Genomic DNA, 24,309 nt, shown 5'->3' with positions numbered 1-24,309 from the left:
TCTGCATTATGTGTTATACTTTTGCACACTTTATATAATGCATGGAGCAAATCCTGTACTATCCAGCAAAGGGATATTTAGGCAGATCAGGACATCTACAGAAACAGCCAAATTTAACTTGACTCAACATTTTGAGATAATGTTCTGTGTCACAGTTTACCCTTCCAGTAGCTTTAGGGCTCCTGCAAAACTGAATTCCGCATATGAAGTCCGGCCCTAGCGGCAGCAGCGCCCACGCTTACCTGCTTACTTTCGTTTTCTTCTGTACTGAGGATGGTCCGCACTGCGAGCCGTCGGCCATGCTCAGTACAGTTTTATTTATTTTTTTAACTCTTGCTTTTCCAGTCTCATCGCTAGGCACTTGCGATATGATTGCGGACAGGCTGTGGATCGGACGGCTTCCATTGACTTCAATGGAAGCCATCCACGCGGAATCCAAGTATGCTGCGATTTTTCCTCTGCTTGCAGAAGGTGTAAACGGTTTTCGGCAGTGTGCAGGAAGAACCGATTTCCCATAGCATGCTATGGGCACTATTTGGTGCGGACGCCCGCCGCAGATTCCACAGCAAATATCGGTCCATGGGTGGGAGCTCTTACTAAGAGATGTGTTGTGTTAAGGTAATAGCTTTCCTAAAGCTTCAGATAACTATCTGAACAAATTATCTTACCACAGTGATACAATGATCCCATTGGCGCTAGGTTATGGCTCTGAGATAATGTAGGACATGTTTTGCCACACAAGCCCGATTATAAAGTTGATGCAGTAGCTGTAGTGTCTGGTGTTAAACATCTAGTTACAATGCACATTTTTGTATTAACCTATTGGCAGGTACACTGTGACTACACCATGTGCACAGCCGGCAGATAGAATACACAATCTCTTGGCTTGATTGGATTATTTTCCTTCAGATCAGCACAAAAAAACAAGAAGAGAACTGTTTACTATTTAACAGCTCCCCGTAGTGCAATGTGTTCTCTTTACCAAGTGAGCAAGGAAAAAGCTGCTGTACGTTTGAAGTCTTCCGTTTGCCAGACACCTCTTTGCTGTACGCAAGCTGTGTTCTCAGCAATTCTGCACTATGCAACCTCCACATGTTTGATTTGATAAGGCATTAAGGAAAGCGATACGGCTGCTGAGAGGCAGGAGAAACTCGTTTCTGGACACGTCTGCACAAACTGTAGTGGGAACACAAGTGCACCGAGTCCATAGTTTAATGTGCAGAGGGTAAATACCAAGATCAATGCAGTGGATCCACTACACAATTATATCACTTACTGGATGGAACTCAACACTGAGAGGCAACCGAGGTAAATCATCTGTATAAGCTTAGGTGCATACTACCTGTAACGGCGAGTCGAATCTGAGCGACTCGGGCGCAACTCGCATTGGACGCCATACAGACACCGGTCCGTCTGCTGTTTGATATACACGGACACTGAAATGTCCTATTTCTCATCCATGACAGGAATAGGACACGTCATGAGATATTTCATGTTTATAGCCCCATAGGCTATAATGAGGCCGTGTACTGTCCATGGAATTACACAGACAGCACACGGCCCCAAAATAAGCTAGTGTTCGTGAAATGAATATGACTCCATGTTCTATCCTATGTGTAGCCATTTGTATGCCTCTTTTCATTATATTAATTTGTCCTGTTTCTTAAGGATTTAGAGATATTAAATAGTTACTCAAAAAGCCTTGAGTGAATAACGGAGGCCAGAGCTGCAGGAGATAGCTATGTAGCATTCGGACTGGCCAGCAGGTTTCTCGCTGTTTGCGTATGTTCCAGAATAGTCTCTCTAAACAACTTATTGCTTAGAATTGCTGTACTTTTGTGATCTGAGAAGATAATCACATGTGATTCTTCTGCACTTGCCTGGCATTTTAAATTCCTTATCTTGCATATTCATATTGTGTTTATGTTTTATCAACCAACGGTAATAAATGAATAATAGATTTGAATTATTGTAATTGAAGCATGTGCCTCTATAAAAACTGCTGCCTGTCAATCAATAAAGAGATAACTTTGATCACATGAATTGGTGCTTTGGTGAGAGTTATTTTCCGCGCTCGGCTAATCCTCTAATTGAATTTGGACGCCAAAAGCATATCGTACAGCAAATACATTTATTTGCCCTAACACTAGTGTGCCGGAGATACCTACAGAAATAGGTATCCCCCCCCCCCACCACAGTAGTATCTCAGTTGGATGGCTAACCTATAAAATCAACGTCTGACCTTCTAAAGTGCCTTGAAACATGAATTGGGTTATCGATCGAACCTGAGGCACAAATCTGTAGACTTTGTTCGAGGGGTGTTGCTTTGCATCAGTGCAGAGTAGCGCTCCGATTGACTGAGAAATGTGGCGTGTGCCATCTGACAAATATGCATAATTTTAAAGGCGTTTTCTAGGCACATTCATCTTGTCAAGTTTAGTCTTCACCTAGTTGAGCTTCTTGATCCCCATTGTTCCGATCCCTGAACAAGCTGTGGCAGTTGGGTTGGTGCTATTCATTGTGTACATGACCACTCAACTACTCAAAAGGCCTCAGTAATGATTCTGCTATGACTGGCACATGTCCACTGCAGCTTGTGCTTGGCTGAGTGGTCATTTTTTTATTTGCCTTACTTTGGATCAACATTAGGGGGAAAAATAGGCTGAACAGGTGTCTTTTTTTGGTCTTACATACTATGTGACAGTCACAGCTTCTTCTGGAATCAAAGAGGCAGAGACTTCTGTGATAGATGGGACGCCACTTAAGGAGAGTGGCTTATTTTTTCATTTTACACCATTCTTGGGCCTAAAATTTTTGTAGCTACTTTCAGAAAATACCTTTAAACCAGGAGAGAAACAACGAGAGCTTGTTTTTCCCCCCTTTCATTAAGTCAAAGAAGAAAAATGTAGAAACCCTCAAGTTAGTTTCCCGATTTTGCAAATGTTTTTATGGCACATTTGGTGGTTGGATTGTAGCCTATTGATGAGTACCTGAAGAGTCCATCGCTACAATGAATGTTCACCTTCGGTTGACATTGTAAAAGGATGCCTAAACACTAACAGTCCTGCTCAATGACTTATAAAGGACTATCTGGAATCAAAGTATAGTCTCTTACCTGCAGTTCAAAGTTTGCTTGGTCCAAAAACTTTTTGTTTAGCATGTCTGCATACTGATTGATGGCCCGTAAGAATACTCTGCAATATGAAAGAAAATGACATGGTTATTGACATGTGCAAATGTACTGTTTACCTACACAAGAAATATAAGAATGTCTATATGTTAACCCTACAGTCACTGACTCTTTCGCACAATCTTCTCCATTAGCTTTCTGCATCAGTCATGGCAGCAGAGCCACTCATGCATTGTAATGATCTCAGCAGCACTGTATATAGCGGCTTGTCTCTGGCCACGGTAATACGGTAGTAGCTGAAGAATATAATCAATAGCGATAATTATTTCAGTCCAAGGAATGAAATAATGGAAAAGATAACTGCTATCGTGGAGGTAGGAGCCAATTAGCCTGCTTAATTACCAAAAAATCACAGATATTAGACTGCAGGTCATTATATTTTCTATTATGAGCGGTCTCAGAATAAAAGGTGGAACAACATTAAGGGCGTCTCATCTCAAGATCACAACCTTAGAGTGATGCTAACATCTAAAGAATGGATAGTTACCCCTTTGAAACCTCAGGAGGTAGACTAGGCATAATTTTAGAACTGACCCTAAATGTTTGCTAGCTGTTGGGTGAACGCTCATTCAACTAACAGCTAATTCTCTGGACACCCCCATAAAAGTGCCTACTCAGCTCGGAGTAATGTGCATTTACTGTAATGAGGAAAGGATAGAAGAGGGTAATAAGCCAGAAGGTGACCATACATGAGAGAAACGTTGGTCAATAATTTTTCGGTTAGTTGAAAAATTAGTGCAAACTATCGTCCATGATGGCTGATGACGGACTTCTATCTGCCAATACGATTGGCCTGAATGGAAAGTTTGAGTCAACCACAGAAGAAACTGGAAGTGTATACCATGATCGACCAAATACGGGCAATTATGCTATTTTGTACGAACTTTAGGAAGTCCATTTTTTTTTCTTTAAAAACAGATTCCCTGACCGCCCATAGTGCCATTTACCTGCCAGGAGCTGGGAGGGATGTCACTGAATTTCCCCTGACACTGACTACAGCCACCAATCCCCTGCATCACTATAGCTTGCAACCCCCGTCAAGATGTTCTGCGGTGAGAACCCTCGTCTTACGAGTACATGTTGGGTGAACTGAGAAGTCCAAGGCTGGGCAATACCTCTTCTTCTGTGCTGTAGCCTACAAAAGATGGTGAGGGACTGCACAGAAGTCACAAGGACCTTGGACCTGGTGGCAAAACAAGATTGGGTAAGGGTTTCAAGCAGATATATCTAGCAGAAACGTTGTTCCTAGTCTGCCAGTTTCATCTGGTATGTTCCTGCTTGGATTGTTGGACAATCACAGTGTAATGTTCATGGCTAGTATTAGGCTATTCTTTTAAAGCAACAAAGTACTTCGCTTCTTGGAATCCAACTTGTCAGATACTTCCCTTTGTGGGACTGTCGGGAGGCCTGCATACACCTGCAATTGGCGAGTTGGGCCAACTTTAATGTAGAAAAAAAAAAAGCTACCACAAAAATGTTTACTTTTTTTTTTTTAATTAATTAAAAATGTTTTTCTCGAACCATTAATAGCTAAAGGAGTATTCCAATTTCAGCAAAGCTTTCCATAAGATTTTGCAGCGTGTCTGTGGGAATGTATTCCTACTGAGCCAAAAGAGTGTTTGAGAGGTTAAGTGCCAATTTTGGCTGAGAAGGTCTGGATCACAATAAATGTTTAAATTCATCCCCAAAGTTCTAGATGAACCATCATCCAATGTCTGTGTGGACCTTACTTTGTGCACAGGAGTGTAGTCATGATGGGACAGAAAAAGGGCTCTTCACCAAAATTTTACTGTAAAGTTGGAAGTGACGATTGTCTGAAAGGTTTTTGTATGCTGTAGCATAAATCTTACTCTGAAACACAAGGACACAGCCTAGAAAGCCAACCTATACCATCCAGTTTACCCTCTTCTACAAGTGGGCACTATAAATTTTAGTAGGTAGCATTCTCCGGGCATCTGCCATACCCAGATTTATGCATCAGACTGCCAGTTAATAAAATGTGATTTACTGCTTTAGAGAAAACCTTTGCCCCCCTTCACGGTCTAACGATAGCATGCTTTACACCCCTCCAGCCAACACTTGGCATTGTGCATGGTGATCTTAGGCTTGTTGATGTCGCTTCCAGAGACATTCTTGATCTCTGTAGTAAGTAATGCAACAGGATAAGAGTTTTTCACACCAGGTTTTCAGCACTTGGTGGCCGTGCTCTGTGAGCTTTCATGGTCTACCACTTTGTGGCTAAGCGGTTGTTACTCATAGGTACTTCTTCTGCTTCACAATTATAGTAATCGGGGCTGATCTAGCCGATCAGAAATTTCATGAACTGACTAATGGCACAGGTGGCATCCTAGGACAATGGCACATTTATAGTCCACGAGCTCTATAGTACAACCCATTATCTATGAAGATTGCACAGCTGTTTGCCTTATTGTATGCCCCCGTGTACACTGGACCGGCTTGAATAACTCACTAATTAGGAAGATTGTCAACATAGTTTTGCATAACCTTTGATTATGCAAAAGAATGACTTTAAATTTGCTAAAACAAAACAAGAGGTGGAAATACCCCTTTAAAACCTCCGAGAACCTATTTCCATACTTGGACCACTTCTTTTTAATCGACTTTTACAGATGACAGGCCCAATGCACACGGCACAACCAAATGTGAAATTGTAGCTACTATTCAAATTGCTAAGTATTGATCTGTATTTTAACAAGCTTCATTATTTCAGTGAAGTCTAATTAACGCTATTAATCAAGAGACGGCACTAGTATCTGTGCATATTGGCCTGTCACATCACGAGGAGTTGGGGACAAGAATACTGTCCACAGCCATATTAACAAGCTCTTCTGTTACTGAAGAGCGCAGGACTGCACTGATGGAATTACTTCCGCACGGCCTGTAGGTCGTACGATGGCTTCTCCGGACACCTCCTGCTAATCCCAGGAGCAATGATAGACACAACAGACTAACAATCACTGACGGATGCTTAAGCGCTTGGAAAGAAACATATTGAAACCCTTCAATTCTGGTCAAGCTTCAGGGCATTTCTGTTTTTGTCTGTACAGTGACGAACTTCCAAGGACAGTCAATAGATTGTACCAAGAAATTTATGGCCTGACAAAGTCCATAGCTTTTAGCATCACTCGACCCACAACTGGCCTTACTTCTGCACGGAGTGTAACAGAATTGTATTTAGCCCCTGCCTAGTTTTCCGGTTGTGTTCGGAGGTGTAGCGTTCTATGTATAGAGTGTAACAGCATTGTATTGTATTAAATCAAACCTCTCGTTCTAGAGACATGATTTGTGTTCGAACCTTAGGGAAAGGGGTGGGGGAGGAGTAATATCAACTGCCGTCCTCTGTTTGTGCATGAATCCAGCAAGTTCTTGACCCTTCTTCAGTCCTTCTAGATGTCTGCAGCCCTGCTGTCGCTACCGATACTTCACCTTGCTTTGGGATTGCTCATTGCTAACACTGGCAATCAGAGCAACCTACAGTGTCTCCCGCAAGTTCTTGACCCTTCTTCAGTCCTTCTAGATGTCTGCAGCCCTGCTGTCGCTACCGATACTTCATCTTGCTTTGGGATTGCTCATTGCTAACACTGGCAATCAGTGCAACCTACAGTGTCTCCAATGCAGAGAAAAGCCACACCAATGTTTAAGTGCCACGACCATCTTGAAGACCAAAGAGAAATGCCGGGAATCGGTGACCCTACAGCACAAATGGAGGATGGCCGGTAATATTACCCTCTTTCAGTCCTGGGAAACATTTTGGCTAGAGACAGTATAGATGCTTTAAGGAGGTCTTCAGTGGTTGGGTTATGTTTGGGTTGTAAGTGCTTCATGTATAACGTATTAGTAGAATTGTATTACGGTCATGTCCAGTGGTCAGTCATCTTGCGGGTAGTAGTTTTCTTTATAAAGCGTAAAATAGTATTGTGTTATGGTCATGTGGTCGGTCATGTTGGAGGTTATGCTGTTCTATGTACAGGGTGTAGTGAAAAACAATAGAGTATGTGAATATGAAGACACACATGTGCTACATGATTGTATGGACACAGGGCCCTAAAACATTGATTTCAATTTTGTGTTGTGGCTCCTGTAAGAGATGGAGAGTAAAACCCAATTGTAAAGTTGAAGAGCAGCCTGTGAGAAGCAGAAATCTGATGTCCGCGTCTCTCTAAGTGCTGTGGACCGCTGTAGTAAGGAAAGCGTTCTCAAAGTGGCCTCCGACTCCTACGATAGGGGCAGATCATCAGGAAATCATCCACACATGAACACACATCCAAAAAAGCGATCATGAAATTCCAACCCCCACGTTCACATGTCCTCTGATTGGGTCGCGCTCTTACTAAGGTAGTAATTTGCATTGCATCTGCACTGATTTGGCTCTTCACCGGTCTGGCAATAACATCATCAGCCCCGGACTGCACTGTCGTAAAGCTTCATGCATAGATTTTATTCTCTCTCTCTTACAGGGGCCACAACACGAAATTCAATCAATGTTCCGGTGCCCCCAGGGTGCGCCATGCCATCATGTAGCGCATCCATGCCTTCCTATACAAGTACACTACTATTATTTCACCATAGGACAACAGTACTGAGATATAGCGCTGGATCAGAATCTTTGACTGCCCCCTGTATAGTAGAAGTGTATTATGGTCGTGTGTCCTGGTCAGTAATGTTTGGGATGGCGTTTTCAGCAATTATAGATCACCGTTAGACATTAAGTTGCGGAAGAGAAGATTAAAAATTTCACAAAATACACTAATCATATGCAATATAGTAGTACCATGTCCGATAACATGGGTCTAATTATTCAATCAAGATTTGGGATACTATTACACGAGTGCTAGCGGCTGGGCTTGTGCTCCCGTTTTCCTGACAATTGCCAGGCTGACCCAGCAATTAGTGCTATTACAGGAGCGCTAGCGGCGCTCCTGTAATAGCACCCTTAGGGGCACCATAGGTAAATCAAGCGCATGCAGGGTTGATTTTGTTAATATCTAACAAGGCATGTACCAAGATGAAAGAGTTCATCAAGGGAAAGTAATCAGAGCAACAGAAATTCCATCACTTTAAAGCCTCATCTGACTAAGTGGACATGAAGCCCATCTAAATCAGGTTTTCTTCCACCATGGACGTTGCATTGAAAATGTGAATCTGAACGAGATTTTCAAGGTAATATACATGAGACTCATCTGTTAGCTCCAGCAGTAACCGGCATGGTGCCTTTCAGGGGTTTTCAGTTCAAGTCTAGTTAAATTAAAGGGCCACTCCAGTGAAAACACATTTTCCATCTTTGCCCTCCCCCCCCATCCCTCACCTGATTGCCTGTCACACTCTGGAGGTCTACTCTGTGTATTACAGCCACTTCCATGCAGTGCAGCCCCTGTCTGATGCTTATCAGGCATCATCTTGATTTTGAAGGATCTTGGTTTCACTTTCACATCAATCCCATGACCCATCAGCACAGCTATACCATTTCTTTCTGCATGGCGGCAGTTTATCATTAGCTCCTATAGTCTTCTAAATACGTTACAGACAACATATATAAAGTCAGGAGGATGAGTTATGATCTCCTCTATTATAACGGTATGACAGGAGCTTGTGATCATCATCAGTAACTGATCGGAATGGCTGCAACCTGTATAACAGAATCACGCAGATAGACCCATAACTCCAGGCAGATCAGAGCTGGTCAAAACGGAGATCACATAGCCATCTGAGGATGCCCAGCATACATTACCAAGCTATAAAGGTTTTTTTCCAGGCTTTAAATTTTTACTTTTTAAATCCAGATGGCCACGCTCAAAAATAATAAAACTAGCCTATTCTCACCCATTCTGGATTTCTGCAGCTTTACTGCCACACACAATCAGCCTGTGAGTGAAGAGTCACAAGCTGCTGCAGCCAATCACAGATACCAGTGATCGACTGCTGAGGTCTGATCGTCTGCAGCAGCCTGTGACGTAGCATCATCAGACTGGCTGAAACTGTCAAAAAGAGCTCCACTAAGACATTTTTTTGAAGTTTTTCAGTACATTACATGGTAATTAAATAGTACCATTGAAAAATGCAACTCATGTTGACAGAAAAATTAAAGTTATGAATTTTTTTTTAAATTGCAGAGAAAAAAAAACAAAACAAAAATGAAAAGCCCCCCTCATTAAAAGGAACCGGTCATCACCGAATAACACCATAAACTCTCCATAGACTTTTATGGTAGAGTATCTGCACAGCAGTCTGAAGAGAGTCAGATTTTCGTGCCGCGTGTGGACTTCACTAGAGGAACCAGGGAGCGAACAAGTTTAAAAAACTACATTCCCCGCTTCCCTGTGACCTTCTTAAACTGTACCATAACTTAGTTTATGGTGGTGTTCGGAGGTGACAGGCTCCATTTAAAGGGTTACCATAAAACTAAATATAAAAGGGTATTCCAGTTAGTGGCTGTAATTCCAAGTTTTCACCCATTGACTGGAACCTCCACCGATCCCCAAAACGGGGTCCTATTCCCCCATCCCTGGTTTCTTTTCCCACGGCAATGAAGCGATGGCAGTGCATTTTCCACAGATAGATACCGTTAAAAGGCAGCTGAAAGTCGACTCCTTCAAGAGCCCCTGTTTATTTTAACCCCTTCAGTGGCAGGTTAATTATCACCATGTCACGCCCCACACGGCAGGTTTTTTAAATAAGAGTCAACAATGCAATTTAATCTCGCAAGTATTCAATAACCCCTTCCCTCCCCATGACTAAGGTTATGTCATGGGAGCGGGGTACTTCCCACAAAATGAAGTACCCTTATGTCATAGGGATAGCGCGGCTGTCAGTCATAGCCGGCCTCCGGCTGCAGCAGCGGGGGTGCATCAGAGATGCGCCCCTGCTGTTAACGCCTTCCCTGCCACAATCCATCTAGATCGCAGCATGGGAAGGGTTCACAGAGGGAGCGCGCTCCCTCTGTGAAGTTGCCAGGCTCTAGCGATATAATCGCAGAGAGATCGGCTGGTTGTCATGGCAACAGGACGTCAGATACCAGTGTCCTCTATTGCCAGAGCCTATGATCGCTGTATAAGCGATAAGGTTTGGCAGCACAGAAGTCCTGCCATGCCTTATCACAGTAATCTTCAGTGCTGTGCTTTAAGACCCCCAGAGGGACAAAGATGGTTTAAAAAAAAGATAATAAAAATGTGCAGAAAAGAAAAATGTAAAAAATTTTTTACAAAAACCCCCTTTTTTATGCTTTTCCTCATATTAGTGTAAGAAAAAGGTAAAAAAAAATTTAAATGGCACATATTTGGTATTGACGCATCCGTAACGATTAGAGATGAGCGAGCACCAAAATGCTCGGGTGCTCGTTACTCGGGACGAAAATGTTGCGATGCTCGAGGGTTCGTTTCGAATAACGAACCCCATTGAAGTCAATGGGCGACCCGAGCATTTTTGTATATCGCCGATGCTTGCTAAGGTTTCCATTTGTGAAAATCTGGGCAATTCAAGAAATTGATGGGAACGACACAGCAACGAATAGGGCAGGCGAGGGGCTACATGTTGGGCTGCATCTCAAGTTCCCAGGTCCCACTATTAAGCCACAATAGCGGCAAGAGTCGGCCCCCCCCTCCCAACAATTTTTACTTCTGAAAAGCCCTCATTAGCAATGCATACCTTAGCTAAGCACCACACTACCTCCAACAAAGCACAATCACTGCCTGCATGACACTCTGCTGCCACTTCTCCTGGGTTACATGCTGCCCCCCGCACGACCCAGTGTCCACAGCACACACCAAAGTGTCCCTGCGCAGCCTTCAGCTGCCCTCATGCCACGCCACCCTCATGTCTATTTATAAGTGCGTCTGCCATGAGGAGAAACCGCAGGCACACACTGCAGAGGGTTGGCACGGCTAGGCAGCGACCCTCTTTAAAAGGGGCAGGGCGATAGCCCACAATGCTGTACAAAAGCAGTAAGAAATATAATCCTGTGCCACCGCCATCAGGAGCTGCACACGTGAGCATAGCAATGGGGAACCTATGTGCCACACACTATTCATTCTGTCAAGATGTCTGCATGCCCCAGTCAGACCGCGTTTTTTTATAAATAGTCACAGGCAGGTACAACTCCGCAATGGGAATTCCGTGTGCACCCACAGCATGGGTGGCTCCCTGGAACCCACCGGCTGTACATAAATGTATCCCATTGCACTGCCCTGGACAGCAGAGCTAACGTCAGATTAAATGCAGGTGGGCTTCGGCCCACACTGCATGCCCCAACCTGACCGGGGTTTTTAATTCATAGACACAGGCAGGTACAACTCCCTATTGTGAAGTCCCTGTGGACCGACAGCATGGGTGGGTGCCAGGAAGCCAACGGCGGCACATAAATATACCCCATTGCATTGCCCAACACAGCTGAGGTAATGTCATGTTTAATGCAGGTGGGCTTCGGCCCACACTGCATGCCCCAGTCAGACTGGGGTTCTTTAGAAGTGGACACATGCAGTTCCAACTCCGTGTGGACCGACAGCATGGGTGGCTCCCTGGAACCCACCGGCGGTACATAAATATATCCCATTGCAGTGCCCAGCACAGCTGAGGTAACGTCAGCTGTAATGCAGGTGGGCAAAAAATTAATTGGATTACACTGTAGGCGAGGGCCCCAAAAAATTGGTGTACCAACAGTACTAATGTACCTCAGAAAAATTGCCCATGCCTAACCAAGAGGGCAGGTGAAACCCATTAAATCGCTTTGGTTAATGTGGCTTAATTTGTAACTAGGCCTGGAGGCAGCCCAGTTAAAATAAAAATTGGTTCAGGTGAAAGTTTCAACGCTTTAATGAGCATTGAAACGTATAAAAATTGTTTACAAAAATTATATGACTGAGCCTTGTGGGCCTAAGAAAAATTGCTCGTTCGGCGTGATTACGTGAGGTTTCAGGAGGAGGAGCAGGAGGAGGAGGATGAATATTATACACAGATTGATGAAGCAAAAATGTCCCTGTTTTTGATGGTGATAGAGAACGATGCTTCCATCCGCGGGTGCAGCCTACGTATTGTTTAGGTATCGCTGCTGTCCGCTGATGGAGAAGAGAAGTCTGGGGAAATCCAGGCTTTGTTCATCTTGATGAGTGTAAGCCTGTCGGCACTGTCGGTTGACAGGCGGGTACGCTTATCTGTGATGATTCCCCCAGCCGCACTAAACACCCTCTCTGACAAGACGCTAGCCGCAGGACAAGCAAGCACCTCCAGGGCATACAGCGCGAGTTCAGGCCACGTGTCCAGCTTCGACACCCAGTAGTTGTAGGGGGCAGAGGCGTCACGGAGGACGGTCGTGCGATCGGCTACGTACTCCCTCAGCATCCTTTTACAGTGCTCCCGCCGACTCAGCCTTGACTGGGGAGCGGTGACACAGTCTTGCTGGGGAGCCAGAAAGCTGTCAAAGGCCTTAGAGAGTGTTCCCCTGCCTGTGCTGTACATGCTGCCTGATCTCCGCGCCTCCCCTGCTACCTGGCCCTCGGAAGTGCGCCTTCTGCCACTAGCGCTGTCGGATGGGAATTTTACCATCAGCTTGTCCGCCAGGGTCCTGTGGTATAGCATCACTCTCGAACCCCTTTCCTCTTCGGGTATCAGAGTGGAAAGGTTCTCCTTATACCGTGGGTCGAGCAGTGTGTACACCCAGTAATCCATAGTGGCCAGAATGCGTGTAACGCGAGGGTCACGAGAAAGGCATCCTAACATGAAGTCCGCCATGTGTGCCAGGGTACCTGTATGCAACACATGGCTGTCCTCACTAGGAAGATCACTTTCAAGATCCTCCTCCTCCTCCTCAGGCCATACACGCTGAAAGGATGACAGGCAAGCAGCATGGGTACCCTCAGCAGTGGGCCAAGCAGTCTCTTCCCCCTCCTCCTCATCCTTCTCATGCTCCTCCTCCTCCTCAACGCGCTGAGATATAGACAGGAGGGTGCTCTGACTATCCAGCGACATACTGTCTTCCCCCGGCTCTGTTTCCGAGCGCAAAGCGTCTGCCTTTATGCTTTGCAGGGAATTTCTCAAGAGGCATAGCAGAGGAATGGTGACGCTAATGATTGCAGCATCCCCGGTCACCATCTGGGTAGACTCCTCAAAGTTTCCAAGGACCTGGCAGATGTCTGCCAACCAGGCCCACTCTTCTGTAAAGAATTGAGGAGGCTGACTCCCACTGCGCCGCCCATGTTGGAGTTGGTATTCCACTATAGCTCTATGCTGCTCATAGAGCCTGGCCAACATTGAAGCGTAGAGTTCCACCATGTCGGCAAGTCGCACAGCAGTCGGTGCACTCGCAGATTAAATCGATGCTGCAGGGTGGCAGCGTCCGTGTGGGACTTGCGGAAATGTGCGCAGAGCCGACGCACTTTTCCGAGCAGGTCTGACAAGCGTGGGTAACTTTTCAGAAAGCGCTGAACCACCAAATTAAAGACGTGGGCCAGGCATGGCACGTGCGTGAGGCTGCCGAGCTGCAGAGCCGCCACCAGGTTACGGCCGTTGTCACACACGACCATGCCCGGTTGGAGGCTCAGCGGTGCAAGCCAGCGGTCGGTCTGCTCTGTCAGACCCTGCAGCAGTTCGTGGGCCGTGTGCCTCTTATCTCCTAAGCTGTGTAGTTTCAGCACGGCCTGCTGACGCTTGCCCACCGCTGTGCTGCCACGCCGCGCGACACCGACTGCTGCCGACGTGCTGCTGCTGACACATCTTGATTGCGAGACAGAGGTTGCGGAGGAGGAGGAGGGTGGTTTAGTGGAGGAAGCATACATCGCCGCAGATACCACCACCGAGCTGGGGCCCGCAATTCTGGGGGTGGGTAGGACGTGAGCGGTCCCAGGCTCTGACTCTGTCCCAGCCTCCACTAAATTCACCCAATGTGCCGTCAGGGAGATATAGTGGCCCTGCCCGCCTGTGCTTGTCCACGTGTCCGTTGTTAAGTGGACCTTGGCAGTAACCGCGTTGGTGAGGGTGCGTACAATGTTGCGGGAGACGTGGTCGTGCAGGGCTGGGACGGCACATCGGGAAAAGTAGTGGTGACTGGGAACTGAGTAGCGCGGGGCCGCCGCCGCCATCATACCTTTGAAAGCCTCCGTTTCCACAACCCTATACGGCAGCATCTCCAGGCTGATAAATTTGGCTATGTGCACGTTTAACGCTTGAGCGTGCGGGTGCGTGGCGGCGTACTTGCGCTCCAACACTTGCACTAGCGACGGCTGGACGGTGCGCTGACAGACATTGGTGGATGGGGCCGAGGACAGCGGAGGTGAGGGTGTGGGTGCAGGCCAGGAGACGGTAGTGCCTGTGTCCTGAGAGGGGGGTTGGATCTGAGTGGCAGGTTGGGGCACAGGGGGAGAGGCAGCGGTGCAAACCGGAGGTGGTGAACGGCCTTCGTCCCACCTTGTGGGGTGCTTGGCCATCATATGTCTGTGCATGCTGGTGGTGGTGGCTCCCCGGCTGATCTTGGCGCGACACAGGTTGCACACCACTGTTCGTCGGTCGTCTGCACTCTCAGTGAAAAACTGACAGACCTTTGAGCACCTCGGCCTCTGCAGGGTGGCATGGCACGAGGGGGCGCTTTGGGAAACAGTTGGTGGATTATTCGGTCTGGCCCTGCCTCTACCCCTGGCCACCGCACTGCCTCTTCCAACCTGCTCTGCTGCTGTCCTTGCCTCCCCCTCTGAAGACCTGTCCTCAGTAGGCGTAGCAAACCAGATGGGGTCAGTCACCTCATCGTCCTGCTGCTCTTCCTCCGAATCCTCTGTGCGCTCCTCCCTCGGACTTACTGCCCTTACTACTACCTCACTGATAGACAACTGTGTCTCATCGTCATCGTCCTCCTCACCCACTGAAAGCTCTTGAGACAGTTGCCGGAAGTCCCCAGCCTCATCCCCCGGACCCCGGGAACTTTCCAAAGGTTGGGCAGTGGGAGAGGATTCGGAACCATTGCTGCCCATTCTGGACAGGGGCCCGAGAACTGTTCCTGGGAGTCTGCCTGCTCCTCAGAATGTGCCATTGTAATGGAGTGAGGAGGCTGGGAGGAAGGAGGAGCAGCAGCCAGAGGATTCAGAGTTGCAGCAGTGGACGGCGCAGAAGTCTGGGTGGTCGATAGATTGCTGGATGCACTTTCTGCCATCCACGACAGGACCTGCTCACACTGCTCATTTTCTAATAAAGGTCTACCGCGTGGACCTATTAATTGTGAGATGAATGTGGGGACGCCAGAAACGTGCCTCTCTCCTAATCCCGCAGCAGTCGGCTGCGATACACCTGGATCAGGAGCTCGGCCTGTGCCCACACCCTGACTTGGGCCTCCGCGTCCTCGGCCGCATCCACATCCTCTAGGCCTACCCCTACCCCTCAGCATGGTGTATTACCAGTAGTGCAGAAACAGAACACTGTAATTAAATGTGCCGCTTATTGGCCTGTGGTTGGAGGCTGACTTCGCTTACGGAACGCACAGCAGAGCCAGGAAAGAATTTTGCGCAAGCCTGTTGTAACACTTAGCTGGCTGCGTATGAATTAGGACAACTACCCCCAGCAGTGACCCAGTACACTGAGGACGGTCACAGGCAGCCCAAATAGATTTTTTTTCCCAAATGTTTTTGGAAAGGCCCACTGCCTATATACACTAAATATGTCTTCTGTCCCTGCCTCACCACTACTGGCCCTGGACAATGTAAGATTACTGCAGGACGCAATGCTCTGCACGGCCGATATACAAAAAAAAAAAAAAAGTGCAACACTGCAAAAAGCAGCCTCCACACTACTGCACACGGTTAGATGTGGCCCTAACAAGGACCGTTGGGGTTCTTGAAGCCTAAAATAACTCCTAACGCTCTCCCTATAGCAACTCCAGCAAGACAGCACTTTCCCTGAACTATGTCAGAATGCATCTGTGGCGAGCCGAGGGAGGGGCCGATTTATATACTCGGGTGACACCTGATCTCGCCAGCCACTCACTGCAGGGGGGTGGTATAGGGCTTGAACGTCGCAGTGGGAAGTTGTAATGTCTTCCCTGTCTTTCTATTGGCCAGAAAAGCGCGCTAACGTCTCAGAGATGAAAGTGAAAGTAACCCGAACATCGCGTGGTGCTCGTTTCGAATAACGAGCATCTCTAACACGCTAATACTCGAACGAGCATCAAGCTCGGACGAGTACGTTCGCTCATCTCTAGTAACGATGTGTACAATAAGTTAAACATGCTTTTTGTTCTGCACAGCAAAAAGCGTAAAAAACCCTGCTAAAAAACAGAGGCAAAATGCTAATTTTGTAGCGTTTTGCCTCCCCAAAAATGCAATAAAAGTGATCAAAAAAGCCGTATATTCCCCAAAATGGTACCAATAAAAACTACAGCTCGTCTCGCAAAAAATAAGCTTCTACAGAGCTCCTTACATAGAAAAATAAAGTTACAGGACTTTAGAAAAAAAAAAAAGATTTCCAAAAAAAGGGTTTTTATTGCAGAAAAGTGGAAAAACCTAAAAAAAAATAAGAATTTTGGTATCGTTGTAACTGTACCAGCCCGCAGAAAAAAGGACTGTGTCATTTATGCAGCATGATTAACGTTGTAAAAAAAAAATCTATGGCAGAATTTATGCATTTTTTTCTCCCTGTTATAAAAAAATAAGTTTTACAATATAGTCTATTTACCCAAAAATGGCACAGTCAAAAACTTCAATGGCTTTTGAAAAATGGAGATGAAAATCCGCCAAAAATCGTTGCGTCCTTAAGCCCAAAATAGGCCATATCCTTAAGGGGTTAAGGAATGCAACAATCACATTGGAACTTTTTTTTGTAATGGAAGAATACATTATAACAATTTTGGAAAATAATTTCCAAATTTTGGAGAAAGGAGATTTTCAGGGTGTGCCACTAAAGGGGTTAATGGACGGAAAGGAAAAAGCCGCAGCCAGACACGTGTCGGCGACTGATCTCCGGTGCGAACGATTTGTAAGACCGGTGTAGAACTAAATGACAGAACGCAGACTGTCTCCAGACATCAGGAACGTCGTAAAGATTAGGGCTGGAAGATGATTACCGGCAGCCTCGTCAGCAGAGGTGACTAATTAAGCAGGGATTGATCACACACTTACAAATGCATAGCGCCTTGTTTAACAGCAGACAGTTTAATAATCTGTTAGAGATATATTAAGGCTTGCTTTGTGATGTGCAGGTTTGATTTGCCTCCTATTTCAATAATTTATACATCTGCGGTGCGGACTATCATACGGATCAAAAACATCATGACAGGAAATGTTAAATATGGGTTTAAGTTACCGAGCTATTAATAAGCGGCAATCTTCCCACACTTGCCACTTAAAGCAAATCATTTCTCAAACACATAATCATAATCAGTGGGAGTCCTGAGGCTCAGATGTACCGAGCCCAACGCAGGGAATCCGGTGATTGAGATAAGTGCCGTATTAAAGGTCTTTTATTGTTGATCTGTCCCCTGACAGGTTCATTCTCTTGTAAGGTACAAAAACCCCCAGCAAAGTAGAAAAGAATCGAGGAGCCGGAAGAACAAGAGATGGACATGAAGGCATCAGCCGCACAGCGTTTCTGTTGCAGCCCCTTTCCTCTATACATTGTATCTCTCCAAACCTCCATCTCGTTACACAAACCGTAACTTCGTTCCAACTGCTTACTCCATTCTGTGTATTTTAGCCACAAAAGGTACAATCTACGTACGAAATGTGTCCACGCATTTCTTGGACTGATGGGGAGGGAGCTAAAGCAAGTCAGTGTAACAGGCAGGCAAGTCTTCTGCACAGCAAGCACATACAATAGACAACTTTAGCAAAAAGGGGTATTCCCATCTTCCCGTTTTACACTATAGCAGGGTGTGTGGTCGGCTTCTTCCTGCGTTACTCTCCTGAATGAACACTGGAGCCAGTGATGGTGCGCTGATGTCATCGTATGGTAAGAAAGAGTTAATGCAAGTGAAATGGAGGGCGGAAGTATGCCTATTTAAAGGGGTTTTGTCATTAAAAATAAAAATATTCTATATTCACCTTTTCTAAACTTTTTAAGGCAGCTTCTCCTCCCTGACCTTGTCCAGTCCCCTGGGTTAGCTCACCGCAAACCTGACAGCTTGTTATGAAGCCTACATTCCTCGCATTATTCTTCCTTTAGGTCAGTGAAGGTCAAGTCCCTGTGACATAGCGTTCACTGGCTAGGAAGAAATGCTGATTTATTGCAGGGACAGAGGGCATGAGCAGTCTCTGCAATAGCTCGGCACTCCCTGCCAGGATGTGAATTAGTGATGTAGCATACATTGCTGTGTAGGAAGCAGAATGCATGTGAATGTACGTAAGGTCACATGGTAGCAGAAGAATCAGCCAGCTGGAGGTGAGGTGATCACCCTGGGACTGCAGGAGACAGGAGAAGATCAGCGAGGAGAAGATCTGGTAAGGGGACTGCCTGGGGAGAAATAGGTGTCAGTGTCTGTGAATCCCACTCCAATCGCACCACTAGCCTACAGGAGCATGCTCCTACCATAGCGGGCCACAGTGTCATCAGTATGAAAACTTGCCTGTACATTGCAACCAGCAATAAGTTGCGCAGGATGTCCAGGGACTGACTTGCAAAGTGTTATGAAGTGTGCTGATGAATCCTTGGTTTTAAGATCTTCATTTGTTTTCACATCAATGAAAGTTGAATTATTGGAAAGCTCAATTTTTGGAATATTTTGTGAGCAAACTTCGTCATAATCTCATGTGCCATTCGTATGTTATGCAGGTTTGAAAACAACAGGGTGGAGTCTGCAGCTGATTTTGCTGCAAAGGAGAGCTGAGTAAGGATGAAGTTCCTGTTTCTCAAGGGGATCTTGGCCAAAGACATGGCGAAAACATTAGGAGACAAGTGGTGCCCTTTGTACTCTATAGTGAAAAATGGAGTAACCAAATTTAATACCGGCCACTTCAACACCGATGATAAAGACCGTTCCAAAAGACCTCTAATGGTAAGAGTTCTAGAAACCGTAGACGTCATCCTTGACCCGATTCTGGAAGACTGGCAAGTTTCTGCTAAGAAGACTGCTGAGGCTCTGAGCATTTCCAGAGAAGAAGTTGGGCTCATAATGTATGATCATCTGGAAGTGAGTAAGGTGTCTGCCAAGTGGGTCCCAAAATGTTTGGCAGATCAAAAGCGTGCCCAAGTACAAGCCTCCCAGGGAATTTAGGCAACATGCTGATGCTTTCCAGTCCCAAGGTGTTGTGTTCTTGCACAACAATGCCTCATCACCCAAAGCAAGATACCCCTTTAACTTGCTGCAATATGTTATCTTATATTAAAGAGGCTGTCCAGGAGTTTTACAGTTGGCAGCCTATCCTCAGGATAGGTCAGCAATAGTTGTTTGGCAGGGGTCCGCCGCTCAGGATCCCCACCGATTAGCTGATCGCCAAGTTCGGTATATAAGGACAACTCATTGAATTCAGTGGCCTGGGTTGGTACTGCAGGCTGAGTCATATTCACTTCAACAGGCATGCAGTACCAACCCATGACACTATGCATTGTATAGAGCCGTCTGCTTCCTGCAGCAAAACAGCAAGAAGGGGAACAACATCTAATGCCCACTTGTCAGTTTATGCACACATTTTATAGGAAATACAAGAATTTGTTAAAACAGGTATGTCAATAGAGGTGATGGGGGCTCTTGAAATAGCAGTTTTGTCCCTTACAAAAGTAATCCAATTTCAATAAGGGGTCTGACAACCAAAGAAAAACAATCAAGATACAACATAAAGCGCCTTTATCAACATCTCCCTTCGATAGCAGAATCTTGCTAGAGTAAAAGTGCGCACCACATGGCGTTCCCGTCAGGGCATTAATCCGATTGGTGGGGAGAGCCACTGGCGTTCATTACTGTACTGCGACTAGTCAGTCTCAGGAAAATCTTGTTTTTCTCAGATTACAAAATCAGACTAAATTGCAGCCCAATTTCAGACGGTGGGAGATAATAAAATCTTCAGTCATGCGGTTCAGAAAATCCGGCGTGCAACGAAGCCTCAGCTAATTTCAGAAGGTTTAAGAATGCCACGATTGATAACGAATTTTAAATGGGGTTACAAAAGGCATTACTATAATGTCACACCAATTAAGTGAGATGGAAAGATAATGAAGGCTTTTATTTCAGCCGATCAATCCCATCGAGATTACATGTGATGACTTGCCACTGCTTTGATAAGCGAAGGTTGGATATCAAAATAAGGCACGTTCATCTGACCAGAAATAAAGACCCCGGACTAACGAAGAGAAATGTGGTCACTGAAGGTCAAAAAACAGGAAAAAATAAATAAAAATCACATCCGACCCTTAAAAGTGTGTACGCCCTTGAGATGTTCTTCTCTGTCGGTATGGCTGCCTGCATGCTGAGGTTGGTGCACGTTTGCCCTCCTGTGTTAGTAAGTCTATGGCCGTTTTCAGTGATTGTCTGTTTGTTTTTATATTTCACTTTCTGTGATACATTCTTTTCTGTCACGGATCATGTGAGTAGGAATTTAGTGTCCCCGGTTCTGTAGAAGGGAGTAGAAAAAGGGAGGAGTACCGGCAAGCTCCATTATTACATATGGGAGTAGTAGCGGAACCAACTAAGAATGCTTAATGCGTATGCCATAAATGTAATTTGTAGGAAAACCCCTTAAAAGTCAGACACAGCAAGTCAGACCCTCCAGATATCTTAGCATTAGAGATGAGCGAGTATACTCGCTAAAGGCAATTGCTCGAGCGAGCATTGCCTTTAGCGAGTATCTCCCCGCTCGAGACGGAAGGTTCGGGAGCCGGCAGCGGGCAGGGAGCTGTGGGTGGAGAGGAACGGAGGAGAGATCTCTCTCCCCCCCCCCGCTCCCTCCTGCTGACTGCCGCTACTCACCGCTCCCCCGCGCCGGCACCCGAACCTGCAGTCTCGAGCGGGCAGGTACTCGCTAAAGGCAATGCTCGCTCGAGCAATTGCCTTTACCAAGGATACTCACTCATCTCTACTTAGCATATAACAAAAACTTCACTCTTTCGACAGCAGTCCTCCGTTCCAATTAAGATAAAACGTTGAATATCTTTGTAAATATTTTATCTTGTGCGGATTCTGGGTTTCTTGAGGTTTCTTTTTCATTGGGACAGAGAGTTAGTTCCCAAATTCCGTTGCTAACCAGACAGCAGTGCATTGTGAGAGCAGAGATACAGATGTAGCCAAATTTAATATGACTGGTTGTACTAAAAAATAACCAGTCTATTGCCTACTCACTGTTCAAGCTTGTCTAGAGGAATCAAAAAGATCAAGAGAAGCTTGAGCAGTGGGTGATGACTAGCAGAATAGTATTTAACAGGTAAAAATGCAAAGTCCTACATCTGGGCAAGAAAAATGAAAAAAAGCACATACAGAATGGGAGGAATTGGGCTAAGCAGCAGCACATGTGAAAAAGACTTGAGTATACTAATAGATCATAGACTGAACATGAGTCAACAATGTGATGCAGCAGCCAAAAAGGCAAACACAATTCTGGGATGTATTAAGAGAAGCACAGAGTCTAGATCACGTGAGGTCATTATCCCCCTCTACTCTGCCTTAGTCAGACCTCATCTGGAATACTGTGCATATTTTTTGTTGTGGATTTCACTGCGGAAATAAGCGGTAAAAATATGCATTATTATTTGACATGCTGCCAATTTAAAACCCGCATCAAAGGTTAATTTCCGATTTCGTGCTGATTTTGTCCACCGTGTATGGGTGAGATCGGTTTAAAGAGCCACTCCAAGGTAACTGTTTATCACTACTTCGGGATGCACATTAGAGCAGTTAAACTACTCTACTTATTCTCTGCTTCATTGATGAGACGCATTCCAAATCGGATATCTTTTCAGCCCACAGTGACTACGACAGATTTTCATAGATGCTAAAATGTGGATTTTGCATGAATTTGGTCACCCAATCTACGTCCAAATTTTGGCAAAATTCTTCTGGCTGAACAGAGTCTAGGTCCAGAGCAAATTAGCCCCATGGGAGTATTGCCTTAAAGCGGAGGTTCAGTTTTGTTACTATTAAACATCCTGTAAGAATGGTTGGCCATTAGAGATGAGCGAGTATACTCGCTAAGGCACATTACTCGAGCGAGTAGTGCCTTAGCCGAGTATCTCCCCGCTCGTCTCTAAAGATTCGGGGGTCGGCGCGGGTGACAGGTGAGTTGCGGCGGGGACTGGGGGGGGGGGGGGGGGAGAGGGAGAGAGATCTCTCCCCTTCGCTCCTCCCCGCCGCTCCCGGGGAGGAACGGAGGGGAGAGCGGGGAGATACTCGGCTAAGGCACTACTCGCTCCAGTAATGTGCCTTAGCGAGTATACTCGCTCATCTCTATTGGCCATACTTCCAACAAGACAACGCACCTTGTCATAAACGCTATTGGTTTGAGGATATGGATTTGCCACGATTGGACTGGCTGCACAGAGACCCGAACCCTACTGAACATCATGTCAGGAAACATGAAGAGCGTCCATCCACAGAGAGTATCTGATGTCATTAGGGCCAGTACAAATACGACTTTTGATTCTTCTTCAGGCGTCCAATTACTTTTGGTAGGATAGTGTATATAATCAGGTAGCTTTCTTATAAACGTATAATTGCCACATCAATACACAGGCAGCAGCTTTAGGAGGAGGATGAATATGAACGAGCACGTGAATCAGCAGTACCCATTATGCCTCCTGCTACCGAGAGGTCATTAGCTCATGGGGAAGTAAATTAATAAGCCGAATACTGGGTCAAGCTTAAAATTGGCTGACTTCATTGTAGAGAAGTGACGGGTCTATTTTAAACAGCCTGTGACCAACGAGACAAAATCCCCAAGGATCTGTTGAATTAGCGATGTCTATGCCCCCCCCGCCCCCAAATAAGCTACTTCTATCATTTGGGTATTACAACACAATTTATTGTAAACAGATGTGATTCCCACAATGTGCAGCATTTACATGTTCCCGCTCATATTTTATTTACATATTTTGCCCTTTTCTCGCTCAGGAGATGTGCTGAAAATAGACATCAATGCTACCATAACCTCCAGACATTTAGGAGTCTTATGTCATAAGCACATTCATCAAGCCACTACATTAAACATCTTGCAATTTTTCTAGTCGACCTACTGGCTTCAAGTGGCTGCGTGCTTCATATAGCACTGATGATACACTGTACGGCCAGATATACTGTCTACAGTAAGTCACATCTGGAGACGGGGGGGGGGGGGGGGGGGGATACTGGTAGGAAAACGCCTAGATCTACATGGATGAAAGCTATGCGGGCAGTTGTAGAATAGAAAAGTATCAACCCCTTATTTCTGGGTTCACAATGAGACTTTTTGTTGCACTTTTTTTTTGTTTGGTTTTGGTTGATGAACTCCAAAACAGAACAAAAGAAATTACCAAAAGTGCATAATGTGAACCCAAACTTAGTGGTCTTTATATTATGTTTGGAATTAAATAATGATCAGTAATAAGGAGCTGCTACAGCTAGAATTCGAATATATTTAAAGGAGTCTTCTCATCACAGTAAGGGGTCTAACCACTAGGACACCCACTGAACTTGAGATTACTGACTCTACTCAGGGCCCCAGATGGCAACCAAAATGCGCCTATGATATGCCGCAGGATCCCATTTGGAACCCGTATGCTTCCATGCTTGCCTGTTTCACATCTTGCATCCCAGCTAGAAGCAGCCAAACTGGGTACTAGAGCCTCCATGCCCACCGGTATCACATCTTGCATCCAAGCTAAAGGCGGCCAAACTGGGTACTAGAGCCTCCATGCCCGCCCATATCACATCTTGTATCCAAGCTAGAGGTGGCCAAATGGAGTACTAGAGCCTCCATGCCTGCCTGTATTACATCTTGCATCCAAGCTAGAGGTGGTACAAGAGGGTACTAGAGCCTCCATGCCCACCTGTATTACATCTTACATCCAAGCTACTGTGTTTCCTCCAAAATAAGACACGGTCTTACATTAATTTTTTCCCCAAAAGGGGCAGTGTCCTATTTTCGGGACAGGGTGTGCGTGTTTGTTATTCCTCACTTAGCAGGTGGCGTCCGGGTCCCTCACGCTGGGTTGCGGCGCTCCGGCAGCCTTCCGTG

The 24,309-nt window shown here is 45.9% G+C and overlaps 1 protein-coding gene across 2 annotated transcripts in view; it reads right to left on the bottom strand.

Annotated features, from left to right (window-relative positions):
• The window catches only part of DOCK1 (dedicator of cytokinesis 1), a 364,042-nt gene that overhangs the window by 107,794 nt on the left and 231,939 nt on the right, over nt 1–24,309 (bottom strand). For both annotated transcript variants that reach the window (XM_066601145.1, XM_066601146.1), the window contains exon 30: nt 3,116–3,194. In XM_066601145.1, the coding sequence (XP_066457242.1) occupies nt 3,116–3,194 (79 nt within the window). The remainder of the gene's footprint in view (nt 1–3,115; nt 3,195–24,309) is intronic.

The sequence above is a fragment of the Eleutherodactylus coqui genome, chromosome 4, assembly GCF_035609145.1.
Source record: "Eleutherodactylus coqui strain aEleCoq1 chromosome 4, aEleCoq1.hap1, whole genome shotgun sequence".
Classification (NCBI taxonomy): Eukaryota; Metazoa; Chordata; class Amphibia; order Anura; family Eleutherodactylidae; genus Eleutherodactylus; species Eleutherodactylus coqui.
Note: the sequence above shows the minus strand (reverse complement) of the source record. Positions and strands in the feature narration are given on the sequence as shown.